Source organism: Misgurnus anguillicaudatus, chromosome 20 (genome assembly GCF_027580225.2).
Source record: "Misgurnus anguillicaudatus chromosome 20, ASM2758022v2, whole genome shotgun sequence".
Taxonomy (NCBI): domain Eukaryota; kingdom Metazoa; phylum Chordata; class Actinopteri; order Cypriniformes; family Cobitidae; genus Misgurnus; species Misgurnus anguillicaudatus.
In genome coordinates, this window is record NC_073356.2 from 21,601,510 (window position 1) to 21,620,855 (window position 19,346).

The window sequence follows — 19,346 nt, forward strand, 5'->3', positions numbered from 1 at the left end:
GAGGATTGAGGCCTGATGCTGTGTGTGTGTGTGTGTGTGTGTGTGTGTGTGTGTGTGTGTGTGTGTGTGTGAGGGGTCTTGCTGGTACTATTAAAGGGTCCAGAGCTTTGCTGAAGCACTCTGGGCTTTCAGAAAAAAGCAAGAACTGAAGTCACAGGTGGGAGGCACTAGAGAGCTGAAGATGAACCTTTATATGAGAATGATCAGATCGGACTGTGAGGCATAAAACAGAATTTGTCTAGTTGTGGACAAACTGAAGAAAGAAGCTACGTAAATCCAAAATGGAATACTATTCATCCTTAAAGGAAAACACCACAGTTTTTAATATTTTACTATTTTCTTACCTCAACTTAGACGAATGAAAACATACCTATCGTTATTCAATGCGTGCACTTAATCTTTGTACAGCGCGTCATGAATGTGTTAGCATTTAGCCTAGCCCCATTCATTCCTATGGTTCCAAACAGGGATGAATTTAGATGCCACCAAACACTTCCATGTTTTCCCTATTTAAAGACTGTTACATGAGTAGTTACACGAGTAAGTATGGTGGCACAATATTAAACGTTTGTTTGGAGCCATATGTATGAATTGGGCTAGGCTAAAGGCTAACACATTCACGAAGCGCTGTACAAAGATTAAGTGCACGCATTTAAAAAAAGATAGGTATGTATTAAGTGAGGGGCAACCTTCCGATCTCTCTGATGAAGCCAATACGGAAGTGATTTAAACTGCAATTCATCGACTGGCCATTAGAGGCAGCCTCCAAAAGGGAGTCAATTCCCATAGACCTCCATGTTAAAATGGTTAACTTTACAGCAGAAAATAATATGTTTACAGCCTGTACAAAAAGTGTTTTTGGTCTATACAGCTAATTTTGCACTTCATGACAACTGTGAGGGGGGTGAATTTTTTTTAATCATCCGTTTAAATAATATTAAGCCTTAAACTTCTGCATAATTAAAGGCGTGGCCACTTAAGTGACGGTTGAACAGCCACAGCTGACACTAGAGTCAAGCTAGCGGGCTTGGTTTAAGCAACCAGTCACCTCAGCTTCACCCATGGCCCGCCTCTTTACCCATTTTCGGATATCTGCGAGTGATGAGCGGTGACGCGTGGACAAGATGGCAACAGCAGGCACCGCCTACTTTAAGCTTCAAAAACGATCTTCAGAAACGGGTGACGTCACGGACACTACGTCTATCTTTTTTTACAGTCTATGGTATTAATTTGTCTAAGTTGAGGTAAGAAACATAGTAAAATATTGCAAAACGGTGATGTTTTTCTTTAAGTAGTGTGCACGATTAGAATTGCTTCATATTATAGTATTGTGAAAACAGTACGGCAAATGTGAGGAAATATATCCATCCATGCATCTTGTTTTGGCAAATATTGCCCACAACCCAATGCGCTATGGAATAGGTAAAGACATCTCTTTTTAATTGTATGTTCCAGTACTAAGGTATTTTAAAGCATGCACTTCATCAGTGGGAAAGTATGCAGATGTGGATTCTTGTGTGAGTAACCTGGTACAACCAAGAAACCTTGGTCATGGATGAAAGTGAGAGCACTAATGCGTGGCCCTAGTGATTTCTTCTGCCACCTGTAGTCTGACCTTCATGATCTCCAGGGGTTTGAGAAGATCACCTAAGATCCCCCAGTCAACACCAACATGTGAATGATAAACAAAAAGTATGCAGAACATTCGAGGTATTAAAGTGATGCTGCAGATCTTCTGGAAGTGCACAGCAAAGTAACTTCGGATAAAAGCATCTGCCAAATGCATAAATGCAAATGTATGTCTTTTGTAAATAAGCAGGCATGTATAATCCAGCCTGAAAAACCTAAAATGAAAAGATGGAAGTAATGTGATATTATAGGATGGCAAATGCATTAAACTGGGCCTTAAGATAGAATAGAGATGTGCTATAGTCGTTCTTTATATGAAGAGAAGTAGGAGGGGGTTATCGCTAGCAAAGACAGGCGGTGCCAGAAACATCACACAGAATCAAGGCCCCGAAGGGCCTCTCAAAAAAAACAACCTCGTGTTTCAAACCATGTACTTGTGAGGCGGAGAAAAAGCATTTGCAGGTTGAAACAGGTTCCTGCGAGCTCTTTGAAACGGTTCGGCTTTTACGTGACGGCATCCGAGGCTGTAGCAGAAGCATTTAAACGTGTCTCGCCAAATAGGTTGGCCGCTTGCCGCCTCCGTGCCCTATCTTTCCTGTTGCTCCTAGTTACTGAGGCTGCGTGCAGAAAAACAGACGAGTGTAATTAGATGGAAATCAGTTTCCATGGATTTCTTCTTCTCCCTCAGCCCTGCTTTTGAATACATAAGGGCCTTACTGTTTGTTTGTTTTTATTCCCTCATTCTTTTAGAGATATTAATACATGCTCGTGTCCTACCGGAATGCTCTCTCAATCTAATACTGTAAGTGTGCACATTTAAAAAAAAAGAAAACCACAAAAAATCATTATCATTTCATCGAAGGTTTGTGCTTTAAATAGCACAAAAAATTACTCAAGCTTCCCGTTCGAACAAAATTACAGCGTGGACGTGCAGAAAGAGCTGCTTACCTTTCAAAGCTCGCCGCTATGGAGTAATAGTTATTTATGTGGAAAGTCATTTTTAGGTTATTTATTGCATCAGGCCCACAAGCACTTATTTTTTGGCAAGGGCCCAGATTTTTAGACGCAATAATTGGGTACTAATTGAATATTAAAAAAAGTTTCACAAACAAGAAGCAAACAAGATCATGGGTTTGGAGGAAGACAATAGATCAATCACCTCTGAATGAGAAGCAGTTTGAAGAGTGGGATGGCATGCGATGTAACGTGACTGCGAGAAATGCGATTTGTGTGCACAGTCAGACAAGGCTTGATAATTCGGTGGTAATTACAAGGCAAGGTAATCCCCAGAGGCTCCGAGCGCTGCCGGGTGTAGTGTATGCATGCATACGTGTTTGGTAGTGAGACTTAATACACACCCTACTAGTGAGATGAGATCAACCACACCCCGCCTTAAACCGAAAACAAATACTTCTCGCACATCATCAGCGCCAGCACCGCACGAATGCACAAAGCACTGCGGGTTTCCTAAAACAATAGCTTAGCCGCCAAGCACAGACATTATCATTCCTTCATTAACAATCGTTTGTGCATTCCACGCACTTGCATGTGCATGCTTTCATGGAGAAATGGGCGATAGTTTTTGTAATAAAGTATCAAACCTTGACAAAGACCGAGACTTTGTGCAGGCTAAATTACAACATCTACCGAAATGAACAAAGCAACACTGTATGCGTGCCACGGTTTTCCCGCTCTCCACAGCACTTTACGTTGGCTAAGCAAGTATTTTGAGTAACCCAGCCCTTAAATGAAGGCCAGCAACAACCAGATAAGAATCCAGCCAAGTCCTCAGTCAGCGAAGCATGCTGTTCCTACCAAATGACCAACTCTTGGCAAAGGCTGCGATATAAGAAAAGGAGCCGAAAAACGCTTCATTTCTCGCCGTTTCAGCTTCTCGTTTTCTGTGATTTTTACTCTCCTTCTCTCAGACAGGAACACAAATCAGCACTCTAGATTTTTTCCCTCTCAAAGCAAATAAATAGATTTGATTCACAGCGACTGCAGTGTCAATAAACATCGCTTTGAGTGAGCGACGCGCGTGCAGGCGCGAGAAAGAGAGCGAATCCTGCCAGGCCAAACACTGGGGATTCAGCCGGGATGAAAGGAGCTGTCAAGGGAATCAGAAGAGGAAAAACATATCTCTATGGCACAAACTGACTTCATCGGCAACCTACCTGATGTTTCCACGCAGCCATCTCCTTTCATGAGTGGGCCCAATATCAGCAAAAAGATCCTGTGGGTTATATCCTTTATGTTTTTATAATCAAGACGTGCAATCATTTCAATGTCTGTGACACTTAAATGGAAACCCACATGCGTGGAAACAAGGAGGTGCTAACATTTTAGTGATCGCCGTCAAATTTATAGTTTTGTAAAGGGTTACTTTTTATAATATAATATTTACTCTTAAATGGACACTTGCTCATCTTCCAGCTCCCCTAGAGTTAAACATTTGATCTTTGGATCCATTCAGCCGATCTCCAGGTCTGGCGCTAGCACTTTTAGCAAAGCTTAGCATAATCCACTGAATCTGACTAGACCATTAGCATTGCTTGTTTAAAAATAACCAAAGAGTTTCAATATTTTTCCTATTTAAAACTTTTTCTCTCTTTAGTTACATTGTGTAATAAGACCAACGGAAAATTACAAGTTGCGCACAATAATCAAGGACTTTGCTGCAGTAACATGGCTGCAGAAGGTGGAATGATATTACGCAGTGCCCGAAAATAGTCCCCTGCTATTGAAAGTTACCAAGGGGACTACTTTCGGGCGCTGTGTAATATCATTGCGCCTCCTGCAGCCATGTTACAGCAGCAAAGTCCTTGATTATTACGCCAGAATGAGAGTATAGTCCTAGCCATATCGGCCTAGAAAATCGCAACTTTTAATTTTTTGTCGGTCTAAGTGCACGATGTGACTACGGAAGAGTCAAGTTTTGAATAGGAGGGGTATTGAAACTCTTTGGTTATTTTTTAGCGCAATGCTAATGGTCTAATCAGATTCAATGGATTATGCTAAGCTATGCTAAAAGTGGTACAGCCAGACCCGGAGATCGGGTTGAATGGATTCCAAAACAGCAAAAATCAAATGTTTAACTCTGGGGAGCTGGAAAATGAGCATATTTTCAAAAAAAAGTGGAGTGTCCCTTTAAGTTAAAGGTTCTTTAGGTTCATTACTTTCTTAACTTTTCTACAGGCGGCTGTAGAACCTACCCATATAGCAATAGACTCCGAGGCGGATTCGCACCAGATCCGCACCGGAGTTGCCAACTTTAGAATGGATCCAGTTTGGATCCGCCCTGGAGTCTATCGCTAGTTCCACTACAAAGACCTTCAATTCACACACTTACATACACACACTTCAATTCACACACAAAATAGTGAAGAAAATGGTGTAGCAATGACATCAGTCTCTCAATTATATTTCTAATGAAACAGGTAGTCGATGACGTGTTTGTAAAAAGCAGGTTAAAAATGGCAGCCGTGGGGCTGTAAACTGTGATTTAGAGACAGGATGACAGAGGGAAGTTTGTTATCCGTGTTTTTAAACACTCGTGGGGCTGAAGTGACTCTTCAATCACCCAACAAAAGAAGAGAAGTGTTCCCTAAGGGCCAAACTTAAACCTCAAAGCGAACTGACATCCAAAACTAAACTCCTTTGTTGGGTTTTCTCAGGGCACTGTTATAGTGATGTATGGATTATACGTTCAGGTATAAATAGAATTACTCACGCATTTGCCAGCCAGTATTTCACTAGAGAGAGGATCTGTACCATCTTTTGGCATAGTCTTACCTGTGAGGAAAACAAAACATCACTGGAAGTCACTGGAAAAGATTTGCATGCCAAATGATTATATGCAATTACCAGTATTTTAATTATCCAGAATGAGCACGGAGAATGTGAAAAGTGCACATAATAAACGTGGGCCTACAGATGTCAACTCGAGAATGCAAAAATGTCACCGAAGATCAAAGAGAAAAGCGATTCATTTCTTTTTCAAGGGGGTAAGGAGGAGAGCCACAGAAGTCAGGCGACCTAGAAACAGGGGTGTATTTGCGAGGAGTTAAGGGCTTTGGTTTAAAGAGGCCATGCTGATGTGGTGAAGGCAGAGCACTTACTGTAAGCTTTATGGCTTTCTCGGGAGCCACGCCCAGAAGCTGCGGTACGAGGCCTATAATTAGAATACAAGTTGATTAAAAAAGACAGGGGGGCGATGGAAGCACGACCTTCCTCTCAATATACAAGCTGCTGAACTGCCTGCAGTTCTCTATCATCCACACACTTATGAACGCTATTGATGTGGAGTGTTTAAATATTGAAAACTTAACGGAGCTACAAACTCTTTTTCCTTTTAAAAACAGGCTTAACCAAAGTTTACGCAGCCCTCAATTACTACGCAGATTTCTGCCGTAGATAAAAATAAACGAAATAATCGGATTTAAGCGTGAAGGCCCTTCCCCCAAGAGTAACAAACATGGTAATGTGGGATCTAAATAGGCCACACAGCAAGATGAATACAAACTTCAAGCTTGCGTACGTGGCCTGAGGAGAAGATGTGTGTTTATTTTGTCTATACTATGGTTTACAGAGCAGATATACATGAAGATTTAGACAACACTTCATTTAATTATCTATCGCAACTAAACAGTAAACAGTTATTGTTCCCGCACATTCCCCGTTTCTTTGTGGATGCCAGGCTGGTGACTTCATTGGCTGTTGCCTTTACCAGTGTCTGTGCTTTTATGTGTTTCGGGAAGTCAATAAACAATCAGTCTGACTTAGATAATCCTAGATTTGTTTACTGTTGCTACTTTCTGTTGCTCTTTAAATGTTTTTACAGTAGTGGCCAAAAGTTATGTCAAATTTTAAATCTTTGCTCTTTATTCAAATATTTGATCAAAGATTAATAAAAAAATGTAGTATGCATGTTGCATTGCTGTGTTTGGAGTATGAACTGATGCTCAGCTTATAAAGACCACAAAAGAGGATCAACAAATATTAATAACAGATAAGATTGTATGTAGTTAAGGTTTGGTTTATTACTTTGTAAGCTTTTTGATTTTCCATGCATTTTTTGTACATTCGAGTAAAACTTGATTCCTTAATACGCTGTTGTGCGTTTTTGCCAAATTATTTTGTCTAATAAATACCTTTACATTTTTTCCACACTGTTAGAAAAAAATATACAAAACTGTACCTTTTCTGTCACTGGGGCTGTACCCTCATAGGTTCATTTAAATATATGGTATACCTTAAAAATAGGAAAATATTATACCTTGAAGGATTAGTCCATTTTTAAAAAAAAAATCCAGATAATTTATTCACCACCATGTCATACAAAATATTGATGTCTTTCTTTGTTCAGTCGAGAAAATATTATGTTTTTTGAGGAAAACATTTCAGGATTTTTCTTATTTTGGTGGACTTCGGTGGACCCCAACACTTAACAGTTTAAAATTGCAGTTTCAACGGAGTTTCGAAGGACTCTGAACGATCTGAAACGAGGCATAAGGGTCTTGTCTAGCGAAACGATTGTCATTTTTGACAATAAAAATATGCACTTTTAAACCACAACTTCTCGTCTATCTCCGGTCCTGTGACGCGCCAACGTGACCTCACGTAATTGGGTAATGCCGTGGAAAGGTCACGTGTTACATATATAAAATGCACATTTGCGGATCATTTTAAACAATAAACTGACACAAAGACATAAATTAGTATCATCCGACATACAACAATGTCGAAACGGTCCTCTTTCTCCACACTTGTAAACACTAGGGTGTAGTTTCGCATACGTCATCTGTGACCTCTTGACGTGATGATGTATTACGTGAAGTCGCGCTGCCGCATCACAGGACCGGAGATAGACGAGAAGTTGCGGTTCAAAAGTGCACATCTCCCACTTTTCTTGTCAAAAATGACAACCGTTTCGCTAGATAAGACCCTTATGCCTCATGGTTTTTAGTTCTTTGAAAACTCAGTTGAAACTGCAATTTTAAACTGCATTAAAACTGTTACGTGTTGGGGTCCATTAAAGTCCATTAAAATGAGAAAAATCCTGGAATGTATTCCTCAAAAAACACAATTTCTTCTCCACTGAACAAAGAAAGACATCAACATTTTGGATGACATGGTGGTGAATAAATTATCTGGATTTTTTATAAGAAAATTGACCAATCCTTAAAGGACCTACTGTGTACCTTAAGGAAAAATCTTGTACAGTTAAATTTTAGGGGTACAAAACAGTTAACTGTACCTTTAAAGGTACACAATACACTCTCAAAAATAAAGGTACAAAAGCTGTCATTTGGACGGTACCCTTTAAAAAGGACCATTTAGGTACAGCTATGTATACATTTGATACAAATATGCATCTTTGAGGTACTAATATACTTTTTTAGGAACAAAGTTGTAGTTTTTGAAAGGGTACAGTCCCAGTGACAGCTTTTGTACCTTTATTTCTGAGAGTGCATTATGTACCATACACCCCATATGTTGAGTGCCAAATTTAACCTGAAGATGAATTTATTGTACAAATTTGTCCTCAAGGCCTATCGCCACTACTGTATCTGCTATAAGGCTCTGTTTCTTTCTTTCTTTCTCACACTATTCCAGCATATATGGTTATATTCATGGCAAGAACTGGTAAATCCATACACAAGTAAGGTTGGGGGGATTTGGTATCTCCAATTCATGTTTTTGGCCTATGGGAGGAAATCAGAGTATCCGATGTAAACCCATGCTGACACAGGGATGCAAACTCCATGCAGAAAGGCCACCTGTCCTAGCCTGGGCTCAAACCAGGGACCTTCTTGCTTTGAGGAAGCAGTGCAACCCACTGTGCCGCCCCACCCGCTCCCTTAAAAACGTAACTATAAGCATGCTTATCAATAAACTATCCGGCCTACCGCAAATGTCACAAAGCACTGATATGACCCGCTAAAACGAGCACAGAATTTCGTACCATCCCCCGGTTATAATCTCGCACAGGTGATGAAGATCTCAGCCTCTCTTTTGTTGGCTCCGTGATTGACAAATACCAGTAGTTAGTGTTCTCAATAGAGGTCACATGGCAATTGCACCATGCAATCACAATTTAAATCTGTGACCTCACAGAATGCTTTAAAAAACTCTAAAAGCAGAGCAGATACTCATTATCGGAGCGACATTGACTGTGTAGAGCATTCATGCACTTCATTGTTAAGTTCCTGTGCAGGTATGCGGCCTTTCATGCTTTGCACATTGTCCCCTGAAGCAGCAAAGGTACCCTTAATCTCTTCAAAGCAGGTAAGGTCAGAAGCAAGATGACCTGCCCCTGGCTCTTATGAAAACACTTTTGTCGGAGCGTAGGCGCTGACCTCTGCGGAGGCAGAAGAAGCCATTGTAGCACACAACATTCTTGAAGCTCATCCACCAAAGCGGCACTGGTTCCGCATGTGGGTATTCAGCAGGTCGACAGGTACATGGCGAGGCGCCGGCGGGTGTTCAGAGACAGAAAGGTGTCGCTTTGGAATTGTTTTAAGAAAACAATGTGAGGATGTTAAATAAGAAGTATACCAGGAAGGGGCTGACATGAAGGACACATCAAACGGCAACCAGAATAAAAAAAAGAGTAAAGGGAAACGTCAAGATGCTTCCGAAGGACACATCAGTCAATTCGTATGTGAAAACTTTGAGGTGGACACAAAAGGGATACAGCACCGACAGGCTTAATTAAAGAGTGAGTCGCCTTGCTCTACCTCCTTATTACCCTGTCTCCTTCATAGAGCCAGTCTGGAGCCAAACACGGGGCCAAGCACCACCTCCTTACACACACACCTCTGATCACTCGCAGGTACAAAATAATTTACCCGGGACACAGTGCTCTACCAAATGAGCACTATAAGCGTACATTTCTTGCATTTTTTAGACAACCAAAATAATTGAGGAGCTTAGAGCCTAATAAGCATAATGATATTAGCTGAATGCCCTTGCCACGCATTACACGTTCATCAAATACTTTTGCTCCAAATCCACTAAATCCCAACCTCAGGCCATTCAGAAATACAGGTTTGATGGCACAATCCATAATGAGTTTGATCAAAATTGCTCATTTACAAGAAGACATGTCAGACACACTTAGAGGATTTTGCATCTGAGCTCTTTAATCATCAAAGCCAACCTTTTGCCCCCTCATTACCAATATCAATAGCAGTGTCAAGCCCTTTCTAAAAAATACACACACTACATACACACCTAAAAATAATGGTTCTTCACAGAGATGCCATGCAAGAACTATTTTTGGTTCCCCAAAGAAACATGCAGTCAATGGTTCTTAAAAAAACAAAACTTTTTACTACAAATAACCTCTTTGAAATAAAAAAGGTAATTTGGATGTTCTTAAGGAAGCTCTTTATTTTTAGCTGTGTGGGCTGAGTATTATATTGATGTATGTAGTTTATAATTATATTCCCAAATATCCTGACTATTTTCCATACTTCCATTTGTGTTTTAGTTTGATAGGTTTTTTTAAATGCATAAAACAGAAATAATAAAGGTTGTGACTTCTGATCCCTGTTAGTTTCATTACTGAGAAAAAGAAAGAATCATGAGAACAGCTCCATTTAGTTTCATCCCTAAATAAAAAGAACTTTCAGTGTAGTGTCAGTCGATACAAGCAGAAACCACAATCAAGCGAGTCCAATCAGCGCTCCAGCCACGGCCATAGCCCACAGTTAAAGAGAGCCAGAACCATCCAAGCGTTCCATGCTGCATTCCCCGCCATGCAGAGATACAGTCGCCCTCCATACCCTGAGATCTGGAGCGAGACCACCTGTCAGGAGCCGCCCGAAACCCCACCGTGTGCCCCCCCACAGGCTGACAGTGGGGTTAAGGGTGTGTGATGAACTGTACAGGGGGGAGGGGGAGGCTGCGAGAGAGAGCTGGCCAGCAGCCCATAAGGCCAGACCACAGCCCAAAGCAGCTCATTGTGGTGGGACTGGCGTCTCCGTCCCGGGCCCCCGCTTTTGTGCAGCTCGGCACGAAGGAATGACTGAGCCCTCAATGTGTTTGGAGGCAGAACTTCGTATAAAATAAAGCGAAAATATTTTGGCGCAGACGTACTTTGGTTTACCCCGTAAAGTGTGTGAAAAGCTTCTGTTTTCATTTCCCCTCATCGCGCCATCAGAGGGTGATAACTTTCCTCGACCGCTGGGTTTGCGTTTTTATACGTGTGATCTTAGCGCCGATGACAGATTCAGATATTCTCTTCTTTCGCCGCTCTGGTTGAAGAGAAGGCGAGAGCTCAGCGGTAGCTGATGGAAAAATCCAGAGGGGTTGGAAATGTTGATCAGAAGCACTTTCCTACATAAATAAATCCTCAAGATATATTTCAAGGAACATTTCATGTATAAAATACAATGTTGTAATTGTTTACTCATTTTTATCAAACCAAACCAGTAGGATTTCTTTTTCTTCCTTGGTCTATAAAGGAAATTTAGCAATTAAAGTGAATTGTGACCGGGGGCTGTCAAGGTTTGACAATGATAAAACGTAGTATAGTAATAGTTATAGTAATAGTAAAGGACATTTAAAGGGGCACTCACCCAAAAATTGTAATTCTTTCATCATATACTTTCTCTCAACTCCAAGTTCAAAATATATAATATATTTAAAATATTTTCTTTTGTGTATATCAAAACAAAGAAATGCATACAGGTTGAAGTAAATGATGATAGCATTTTTCATTGTGCAGAAAATCAGTTTTTAAGTGTTGTTTATATGTCTATGTGGTGTTTTTATGACAAGCCGTGTGCAAATTCATCATTCAACACCATTGCTGAGTATTTTCTCCATAAAATTGGAGACGGTCTCATTCCCGCGGTTAAAAATCGCATTGGTTTCCTACGTCACAGACATGTAACCAATCACATAAAAACAGTTGAATGCGTGGATCAGTAGTTCGAGTCATAGATATTATGGATGGATGCTGCATAGACTCGGTGCTGAAACGATTGCAGCACAGTTGCTTCAGCTCTGGTTTTGTGATGTTCACACATGCAGGGTCAGTACTGTACCCTGTTGACATCAGGGCTGTTTAATGCCTATTAGTGCTGCAAATGCCTAATTCACGTACACATTGTGTAAAACCAATTTTAGCAGTTATGAGCCTGAAACTGCAGAATGTAGCATCTATTTACGTATATATCTATGGTCCGATGAGGTGTGAAAGAGAGGAGGCAAGACTAGTTTGCATATTCATATCTATGGTCTGAGCTGTGCTATTGAGTAGAGGCGGGGACTAATTTGCATATTCATAGACCTGTGTATACTTAATGAGGCAAGGGTTTAGAGCATAGACTGTAAAAAAAGATGGACGATGCGATGTCGCTTCCTTCCATTGTAATGAATTGAAGCCAAAATTTGGGCGCTGACATGTTACGTAAAAATGTCGGTTTGGAGACAGGGCATGCACTTAAGAAATCGTCCATGGAACCAGAGACGGAGCCGCAGTATCAAACTTTCCGCTCAAACGCCCCGTTTCTATAGCATCAAATTACTTGCTAAAATGAAACTTATCACAAAAATTAACAGTTGAACATATATCAGAGTAATAACAATTACCTTAAAGGACCAAAACCATCTTTCGAAAAAATGTAATTGGAATTTTTTTATTTAGAGCCGATTCCCGTTTGTTTGCATGGAGAGGGCGAGCTTTATAACTTGTACAGCAGCCAGCCACCAGGGGGCGATCAAAGAGCTAGCGGCTTCACTTTTCAAGATGTATGAGGCACATGAAGAATTAATGTGACATATGCTTTTAAAATGTTTGACTACAGGGAGATGTTAGGCAATGCTACACTGTAGATTTTATTCAGATCTTTGTACATATAAAAATGACTACTAAATGTATTCATTAAATCTGAGATTATACTTGGCTATTCTGAAGTTTACCTGTCTTTGGATATCAGCAAGAATGTACAGAAGAGCTCCATCCTCTTAAGGTGCAATCACAATGACAACCAACGCAACAAAAAAACACAGACGAACGTAGTTATATGAATCAGTTAAACAGATTCTGTGCCTGAAGTCTACTTTTGCAAAGCGTAACATCTACAAGATGTTGGAGGAAGAGCGGTGTAGTGTGGCCTCAAAACGAATAAGCTTTAACGACTTGACTCGAAGCGAGTTGGGTAATTACAGTATCGCATGGCAAAGAAATAATAATGCCCAAGACGCAATTACCGATCAAGCATTGCTACAGAGATACTTGAGACCCCACCCTGTACAGTTATGAGTCAGTTCATAGGTCATGGTATCTGACTTTTCAGAAAAGCTGATGTGATGTCCCTGGTTTTGTTAGGCAGGGTTTGAGACACCGGGATACGATTACAGTACGCTGCTTTATGGCTCAGATATTTTGTAAATATACTTCAATGCTCATTACCGTTTGGGTAGGACCAATGCAACAGTTGCGAGTGTGTGGAAACACAAGCGAAAAAGTCGAAACGGGCTGGACAGTGTTCAAACCTCCCGCTGTACAATAATAGGAAGAGTCATGTATCATCAACTCTGCAATTGCCAGAACAAGATTCAGAACAGAAAACTTTTCACATATAATTAAAGAAGTCAGACGATGTAGTTTTCAGAAGGCAAGAGTGGTTAGAGGGCTCTGTAACAGAGAGGCTGTGCTGAAATATGTTATGGCTGAGCCTCGAACCCTTCATCTGATGGGGAGAGGATCTCAGATGCTGATTCAGCAGTGACCGAGCGGTTACTATGGAGACTCACCCTTTTGGCTTAGACAGGGCAGCCTACTGGAACTGGATGTCCACGTTTATAGGGGTCACCTGGCCAAACCTCTGAGCAACAATGATGAACTTCCCTGGCAGAAATAAAGAGAAAGAATGTATTTTGCAATTTGGATGATACCAAGTCTTATTACTGTTTTTTTCCTAAAAGATATGCTATACATTGGCCTCAAACGTATCTGGATACATGGGTGATTCTCATGAAATCCAGACTTAGAAGGTGTCCAGCATCAGATTTTTTAAAAAGCCCTTGAAGCCGATATTTTTTGCACATATAAGATTAAGGTCTGAACTTACTATAACCATTATTTTTAGAGGATTTAATACATATTTCCTATAGAATTTTTTAAATTATTTAGATTATCATTATCAAAAATGATCATTACCGCAACATGATATTACATTAAATATATGCATTTACAAACTCATGTTTCGGTAATGAGAACTAAAAAGTTGTCTAGATACTATGACAAACAAAATTTTAACTTTTATCTGGAGAGAAAAAATAAGAACTGCTTTCCTGGTAGCCATCTTGAGTGTCACAGTCAATTATGTCCCCTCCAACTATTTTTTAAAAATGTTAGTTCCTTGAGGGCTTAAACAATGACTGAAAATTGTTGCGGAGGATGAGAAAATTGGTCTTGGACACATTTATATTCTTTATTTACCAATGATTACCAAATACCACATGTTTCTTTACTCTAAATGTTTATAGTATAACATGCACTGAAGCTTTTTATTTTTTAGATTTTTTTAATTATAAGTATTCCCATGTCAAAGAACCAAAATCCTGTCATTGAAACGGTGCGGTAATGAAAATTTTACCCTTAAATGTGTAAATAATTAATTGGTTTGTATGATGTCATTTGAAATCTTGTTCAAAATAGTACATGAAGAGATGTTTGTAACTGTATGCTTCTTATTTTGATAGCATTTACTTTTTTTATCAAAATGTTTCATGACACCTCATAAGTCTAATTTCGCGAGAATCACCCACATGCATTACAAAAGGGGGGTTGCATCAGGGGGTTTCAAACTGTGGTTAACGACTCACTTGTCACTTGGCATGTAAAGTCACTTGGCTGTTGTGATGAATTACACACAAAAACAGTTAAGTCCAATTGTGAACCTGTTTGTGAAATCCAGGCTAAAATGTCATAATCTATTAGGAGCAAAGTTTAATTTAAAACTTTTCAATATCTCAGTCAACATTAAAAATATAAAGGTTATATTTTAACAGAACACCATTAAATATGATGATTTTATGTAGAAACAGTAAATCACAAACAATGACTAACTAGGGTTTCACAGACTGGCTCACAATTAATAAGGTATAAGGTTGGCATTGCCAGTAAAAGAGAACAATTGTGCATTTTCCCTCTTTATTTACATTTTAAATATTTTGGTGAGTCTTGAAATGATTGCACCTGTCCAGATGGGTCCTGAAGTGATAAAGTTAATAAAATCCCCTAAATTAAATATTAAAATATCTAACCATCTAATATTGTAAAGAATACCATGCTTTTTTACTTTCCTGCAACTAAAATCATCTTTCCGTCTCTATCCATTCAATTATGTGGTAAATAATTTTGTAAAATACTGAGTGAATCACTGAGTCAGGTCATGTACAGAACATCAGTCTGTTATGTAGGTTAAGTGCGGAGTGGTAATGAACAGGATAAACGCAGGCCGGTTAACAGTGGGATTCCCGTTGCACTAGTATAGAGTGACTCCCCTGAAAAAGGCAGCAAGTGTTCTTACACAGAGCCCTATTGAATCAAGACCGGCTCAGCTTACCCCGTCCTTAAACACGCTGTGAAGTGTGAAGAGCGCTCCAATCAAAGATCACACAGGGCATCTGTCTTTTCTTCTCTCCAAAAACAAACACCGGCTACTGATAAGTCTGAGGAACATGTCACGAAAGCACATCTGACGTGCTATAAATCATTTGACTGATACAACATTGCTAGTCCAAATACTGTGACCTGCATTAAACTTTCCTTTTATATTTTATATATCTGCAGTATGTTTGCAGGGTGACGTGCCGTCCAGGTGGTGAACAACGGCTGTCGCAATGACGAAAGCGCAGCGCAAACCATTAGGAATAAACATACGGAACCAATCAGCTGAGGGTCAACAAGAGGAGTAGACGTGGAAATTCGCACGCACAGGTCCCGGCGGAGCCTGATGGCGGCCAGCGGCCTCTGTGGGAACAGCCTGGGTAAATGTAGCCTTCCCACCCCTGGCCCCGGTCCCCACATGGCTGATAGCATCACAGGCCGGGTGTGTACAGCATAAGTGAGGCAGAGCTCCAATGCAGCCAGACTTTTACAGGTTGGGGAGCCAAAGGATTTTTAACGGTTTTAAGAGGGCCTTGTTTCAGAAATGCACTCTCCCTGGCGGGCAATTGACAGCTTTTATAAATTCTTTATTGCTCTATAATGACCTAGAAATGCCATATGTAATCCAATGTTGTATGAAATATGAAAGGGTAAGATTTTGGGTAGCCAACTCCATTAGAATGTAATGGGTTAATTTGTTTCCACCAATTTCAATTGATGAACTTTCATTTCAAATGATTAATTCTGTGGTACCTTTGATTTTTATATTCTCTGTACTGTCAACAAATCTTTTTCCATTATATTGACAAGCCTCATGTGCATGCATCACACACCAGGCCTGGAAGAACACAGATATCGCCCGCAAAGCATTGTGGGTAAGATTTTTATCCAGTCAGCCTAATCAAGAGAGGAAGGTCAAAGTCAAAACAAAACAGGATTAAAAACAACAACGACTAACCTTTGGTAACTTCCACATCTCTGCGGTTGCCTGCCAGGGTGGTGCAGATCTGCCTAATGAGCTCCATGTTGTTTAGCGAAGAGTTGAAGCCATTTAAGTAGAAAAGGCTGACCTGATGCGACGTTCTGCCACCGGCTGCCTAGAAAATTGGCAGACGTACACACAGACATTTGTAAGAAAACATCCTTTTATGAGGGACAGAGGTGATAAATAGCTGAAAATTCATTGCAGTGCCAAACATTAATCAAGCATCAGTACGGCGACATCTTCCACCCCACAGAGCACTAAATAAATACATGTGTTTCACAGAGAAACACACCAGTAATTTCAGAGCATTTCAAGCTCGAGGGCCATTTTAATTAAGCTGTTTTATGAGAAGAGGTGGAAAACTAACATGAGGTAAATTTTTAAATAGCATGTGACAGAATCATGCTTTGTAAACGCTCTCTCACCTACTGTATACGTTTCACAGCATAAGAAACAAAAAAATAGAAGAAATAGACAACAAATTCAAATTTTAACCAGGTTTCGGTTTTGTTTTTTGACTTTTTATATATTTATTGAGGTTGTAAGAGAACTGGCTATGGTGTAAAGTCATGCGTTTGGAGAGGTTGGGAATGAAAGGTAAGGTAAGGCTGTGTTGTCTCTCACTAGATGGCGCTGTGTGCTTTGCTGAAATAATCATGTTTACCTGAAGCCAAAATCAGACCCTGAAGTTTCCTTAACTAAGATGTCATTTGTAAAATCCCTGCATAAACCTGTTGAGCTGTAAATACTGCCCTAACATATGTGAATCTCCAAAGAAAGGAACAAAGATTTCAACCTCCTTTTTGTTTTATTCAGTTTTATAATGTATCTAAATTAGAAGAGAGAGTGTATAGACTTTGTCTGACAAGCGTATTGCCTTTAATAGGTTTCTAATGGCCCTGAAATTGTTTGTTTACAAACATCTCCCTGAATCCCAAGGTTTGTGAGACACAAACCGTGGAGAAAATGACAGACTCCATGGAGTGTTTATAAAACAGGCTGCTCTTCATTAAAATAAACACACAAGCCGAACACCTCACAAAACAAACGTATCCGAGTAGTGTTTATGTGCATTGATAAAGGATATGTGAAACAAAATCTTGTCGTGAAACCGCCTCAGTGTATCAAGGCAAAACACTGGAAAACAGCTCAAAATAAACAGGCTTACTGCAATCGGGCCTTCATCCACAAATGGTGTTGGCATGTGGGGACTGATGGTCACCATGATGTCCTTGAAGTCCACAGCAGACAGTACCTGTCCTGGCTTTGTCTCTTTGTACAAAGGCTTGTCTGACATGCTCCTGCAACATAGCAACTGTGAGTCAGTTTCTCGGTGTTAGTTTACACAATGCATCATTGAAGTGATTTGTACTGGAAAAAACAACTAAACATTTGCTTTATAACATTAAACAAGTTGCTTGCTGTACAGCTGGCTTTACAAGTGAAGATGACTAAATTAAATAATTAAAAGCAGAGTCCAGACGTACCTAAATAGAAAAAAATTAAAGCTGATAAAATATATAAAAAAATATATATATATATATATAAAGTAACAAAAATACTATATTCAGGTAAAATAACAAACAATAAATATTTGTACGTTAAATAATATGCATTGCTATAAATGGTTATTATAATTAATACTTTTTTAGAATTGATTATAATAACAATCATAATTTATCATTTTTGTTAAAAAAAATAAAAATAAAACCGCGACAGGTGCAAAAAGAGAATTTTTTTACAGCCGAATCACAACCATTTTTATAGACTCCAACAGCACTCCTTGTTTGATGTTGATTTAATTTTTTAATTTTTTTGTCCTACTTTATTTATTTTGAATTGTCTTAAGGAGACGAAATGAAGAGTTTCGTTGCAAAACGAGATAAATCCATTTTTTTACATTTTTGTGAAAACATGTTTATTATTATGTTATCATGTTATTATTTTGTTTTATGGTGCTACTTAGCTGTATTTTTTAAGTTATGAAAGTTTTACTTAGCTGTATTTTTTAAGTTATGAAAGTTTAAATCAAAACAAACCAACTGCAGTTGAATTGATATTAATTGGAATGCACAACCAAAAAACGAGATTTCTGAACAATTAAAAAACGGATTTATCTCGTTTTGCAACAAAACTCTTCAAATATTCTGTCAATTGACTTTTTAAAATCGTTTCTCGTTCGCTTGTTCGCATAAATAAATCCCAAAACACGGTAAATACAGGTGTGCTGTGTGAATGCACGTCTTGTCATATAGCGCAAAAACACTACCAGAGAAAATGTCAAAGCTTTAAATGTCAGAATTCATTGCTCATTTTTGATATTATAGAAATGTCACAGTCGTCGTGAAAACATCAATAACGCTGTTACAAAGTGTTAGCGGTCATTTCTTTATTATTAACCTGTTTTTATACCAATAAATTTATTTAAATATTCGCAAAAGGGCTTGTAAACACGTCTTGAAAGCAAAGACGCTGTCCTCAGTTTCATGTTCTTCTTATTTTTTTTACCTTTTGCATGTTTATCTTTAACTCAAAAACAAACGTTTTAAACAAATATAATAAGAAGCAAAATAATAGCTGGCAGCGGATTTTTCTTGCTGGTGTAGTAGCCACAAGCACGTGGAGTTGCATAGTAATTGTGGCTCTGAACCTTACAGTTTACAGTTAGTCTCTTAAAACCTTAAATTACTGCAACTGTGAGCCTTTCAAAAGCATGGTTTTTATTTAGGAAGGAGAAGAACAGAAGCTCTGAAAGCCAGTATTGAAACCACCATGGCATTTATTGTGCCTTTAATTGTCTTTGGATTCAAATAAAAACATTTGATGAGCCACCTCTGTTTGGGTCAATTATTTCAATTCAAGCATTGGCATTAAACCCACATTTATGCCTGCTTAAAAATACGCCTTAAGGATCTTATCAACAACGTTCAGGTTAATGAGACTGGAGATTGGCTGACTTTTGACCATCTCTAACAGCTGAGTCAGATTTATGACAATGTTATAAATAATAATACATGAAAGAATGAAGTCAGTCTTGGAATGTGTCCATTTACAAGAGGGAAAAATTATTTCAAGAATTTGTGGGTTTCGTTGAAACTAAAT

The 19,346-nt window shown here is 39.2% G+C and overlaps 2 protein-coding genes across 4 annotated transcripts in view; both read right to left on the reverse strand.

Moving 5' to 3' along the window:
* chrac1 (chromatin accessibility complex subunit 1) overlaps positions 1-19,346 on the reverse strand; it is a 443,634-nt gene that overhangs the window by 238,446 nt on the left and 185,842 nt on the right. The window lies entirely within an intron of this gene.
* Positions 1-19,346, reverse strand: part of LOC129454553 (electrogenic aspartate/glutamate antiporter SLC25A13, mitochondrial) — a 63,885-nt gene that overhangs the window by 31,091 nt on the left and 13,448 nt on the right. For 2 of the 3 annotated variants that reach the window (XR_012359727.1, XR_012359728.1), the window contains exons 3-5: positions 17,413-17,545; positions 16,218-16,356; positions 13,399-13,492 (exon numbers count right to left, since the gene is read on the reverse strand). Coding sequence is in view for 1 of the 3 variants with exons in the window: in XM_073858284.1 (XP_073714385.1) it covers positions 13,422-13,492; positions 16,218-16,356; positions 17,413-17,541 (339 nt within the window). In the remaining 2 variants the exon portion in view is untranslated. Of the gene's footprint in view, positions 1-5,074; positions 5,422-13,398; positions 13,493-16,217; positions 16,357-17,412; positions 17,546-19,346 lie in introns of those variants that run through there. The other variant, XM_073858284.1, reaches the window with a different exon arrangement.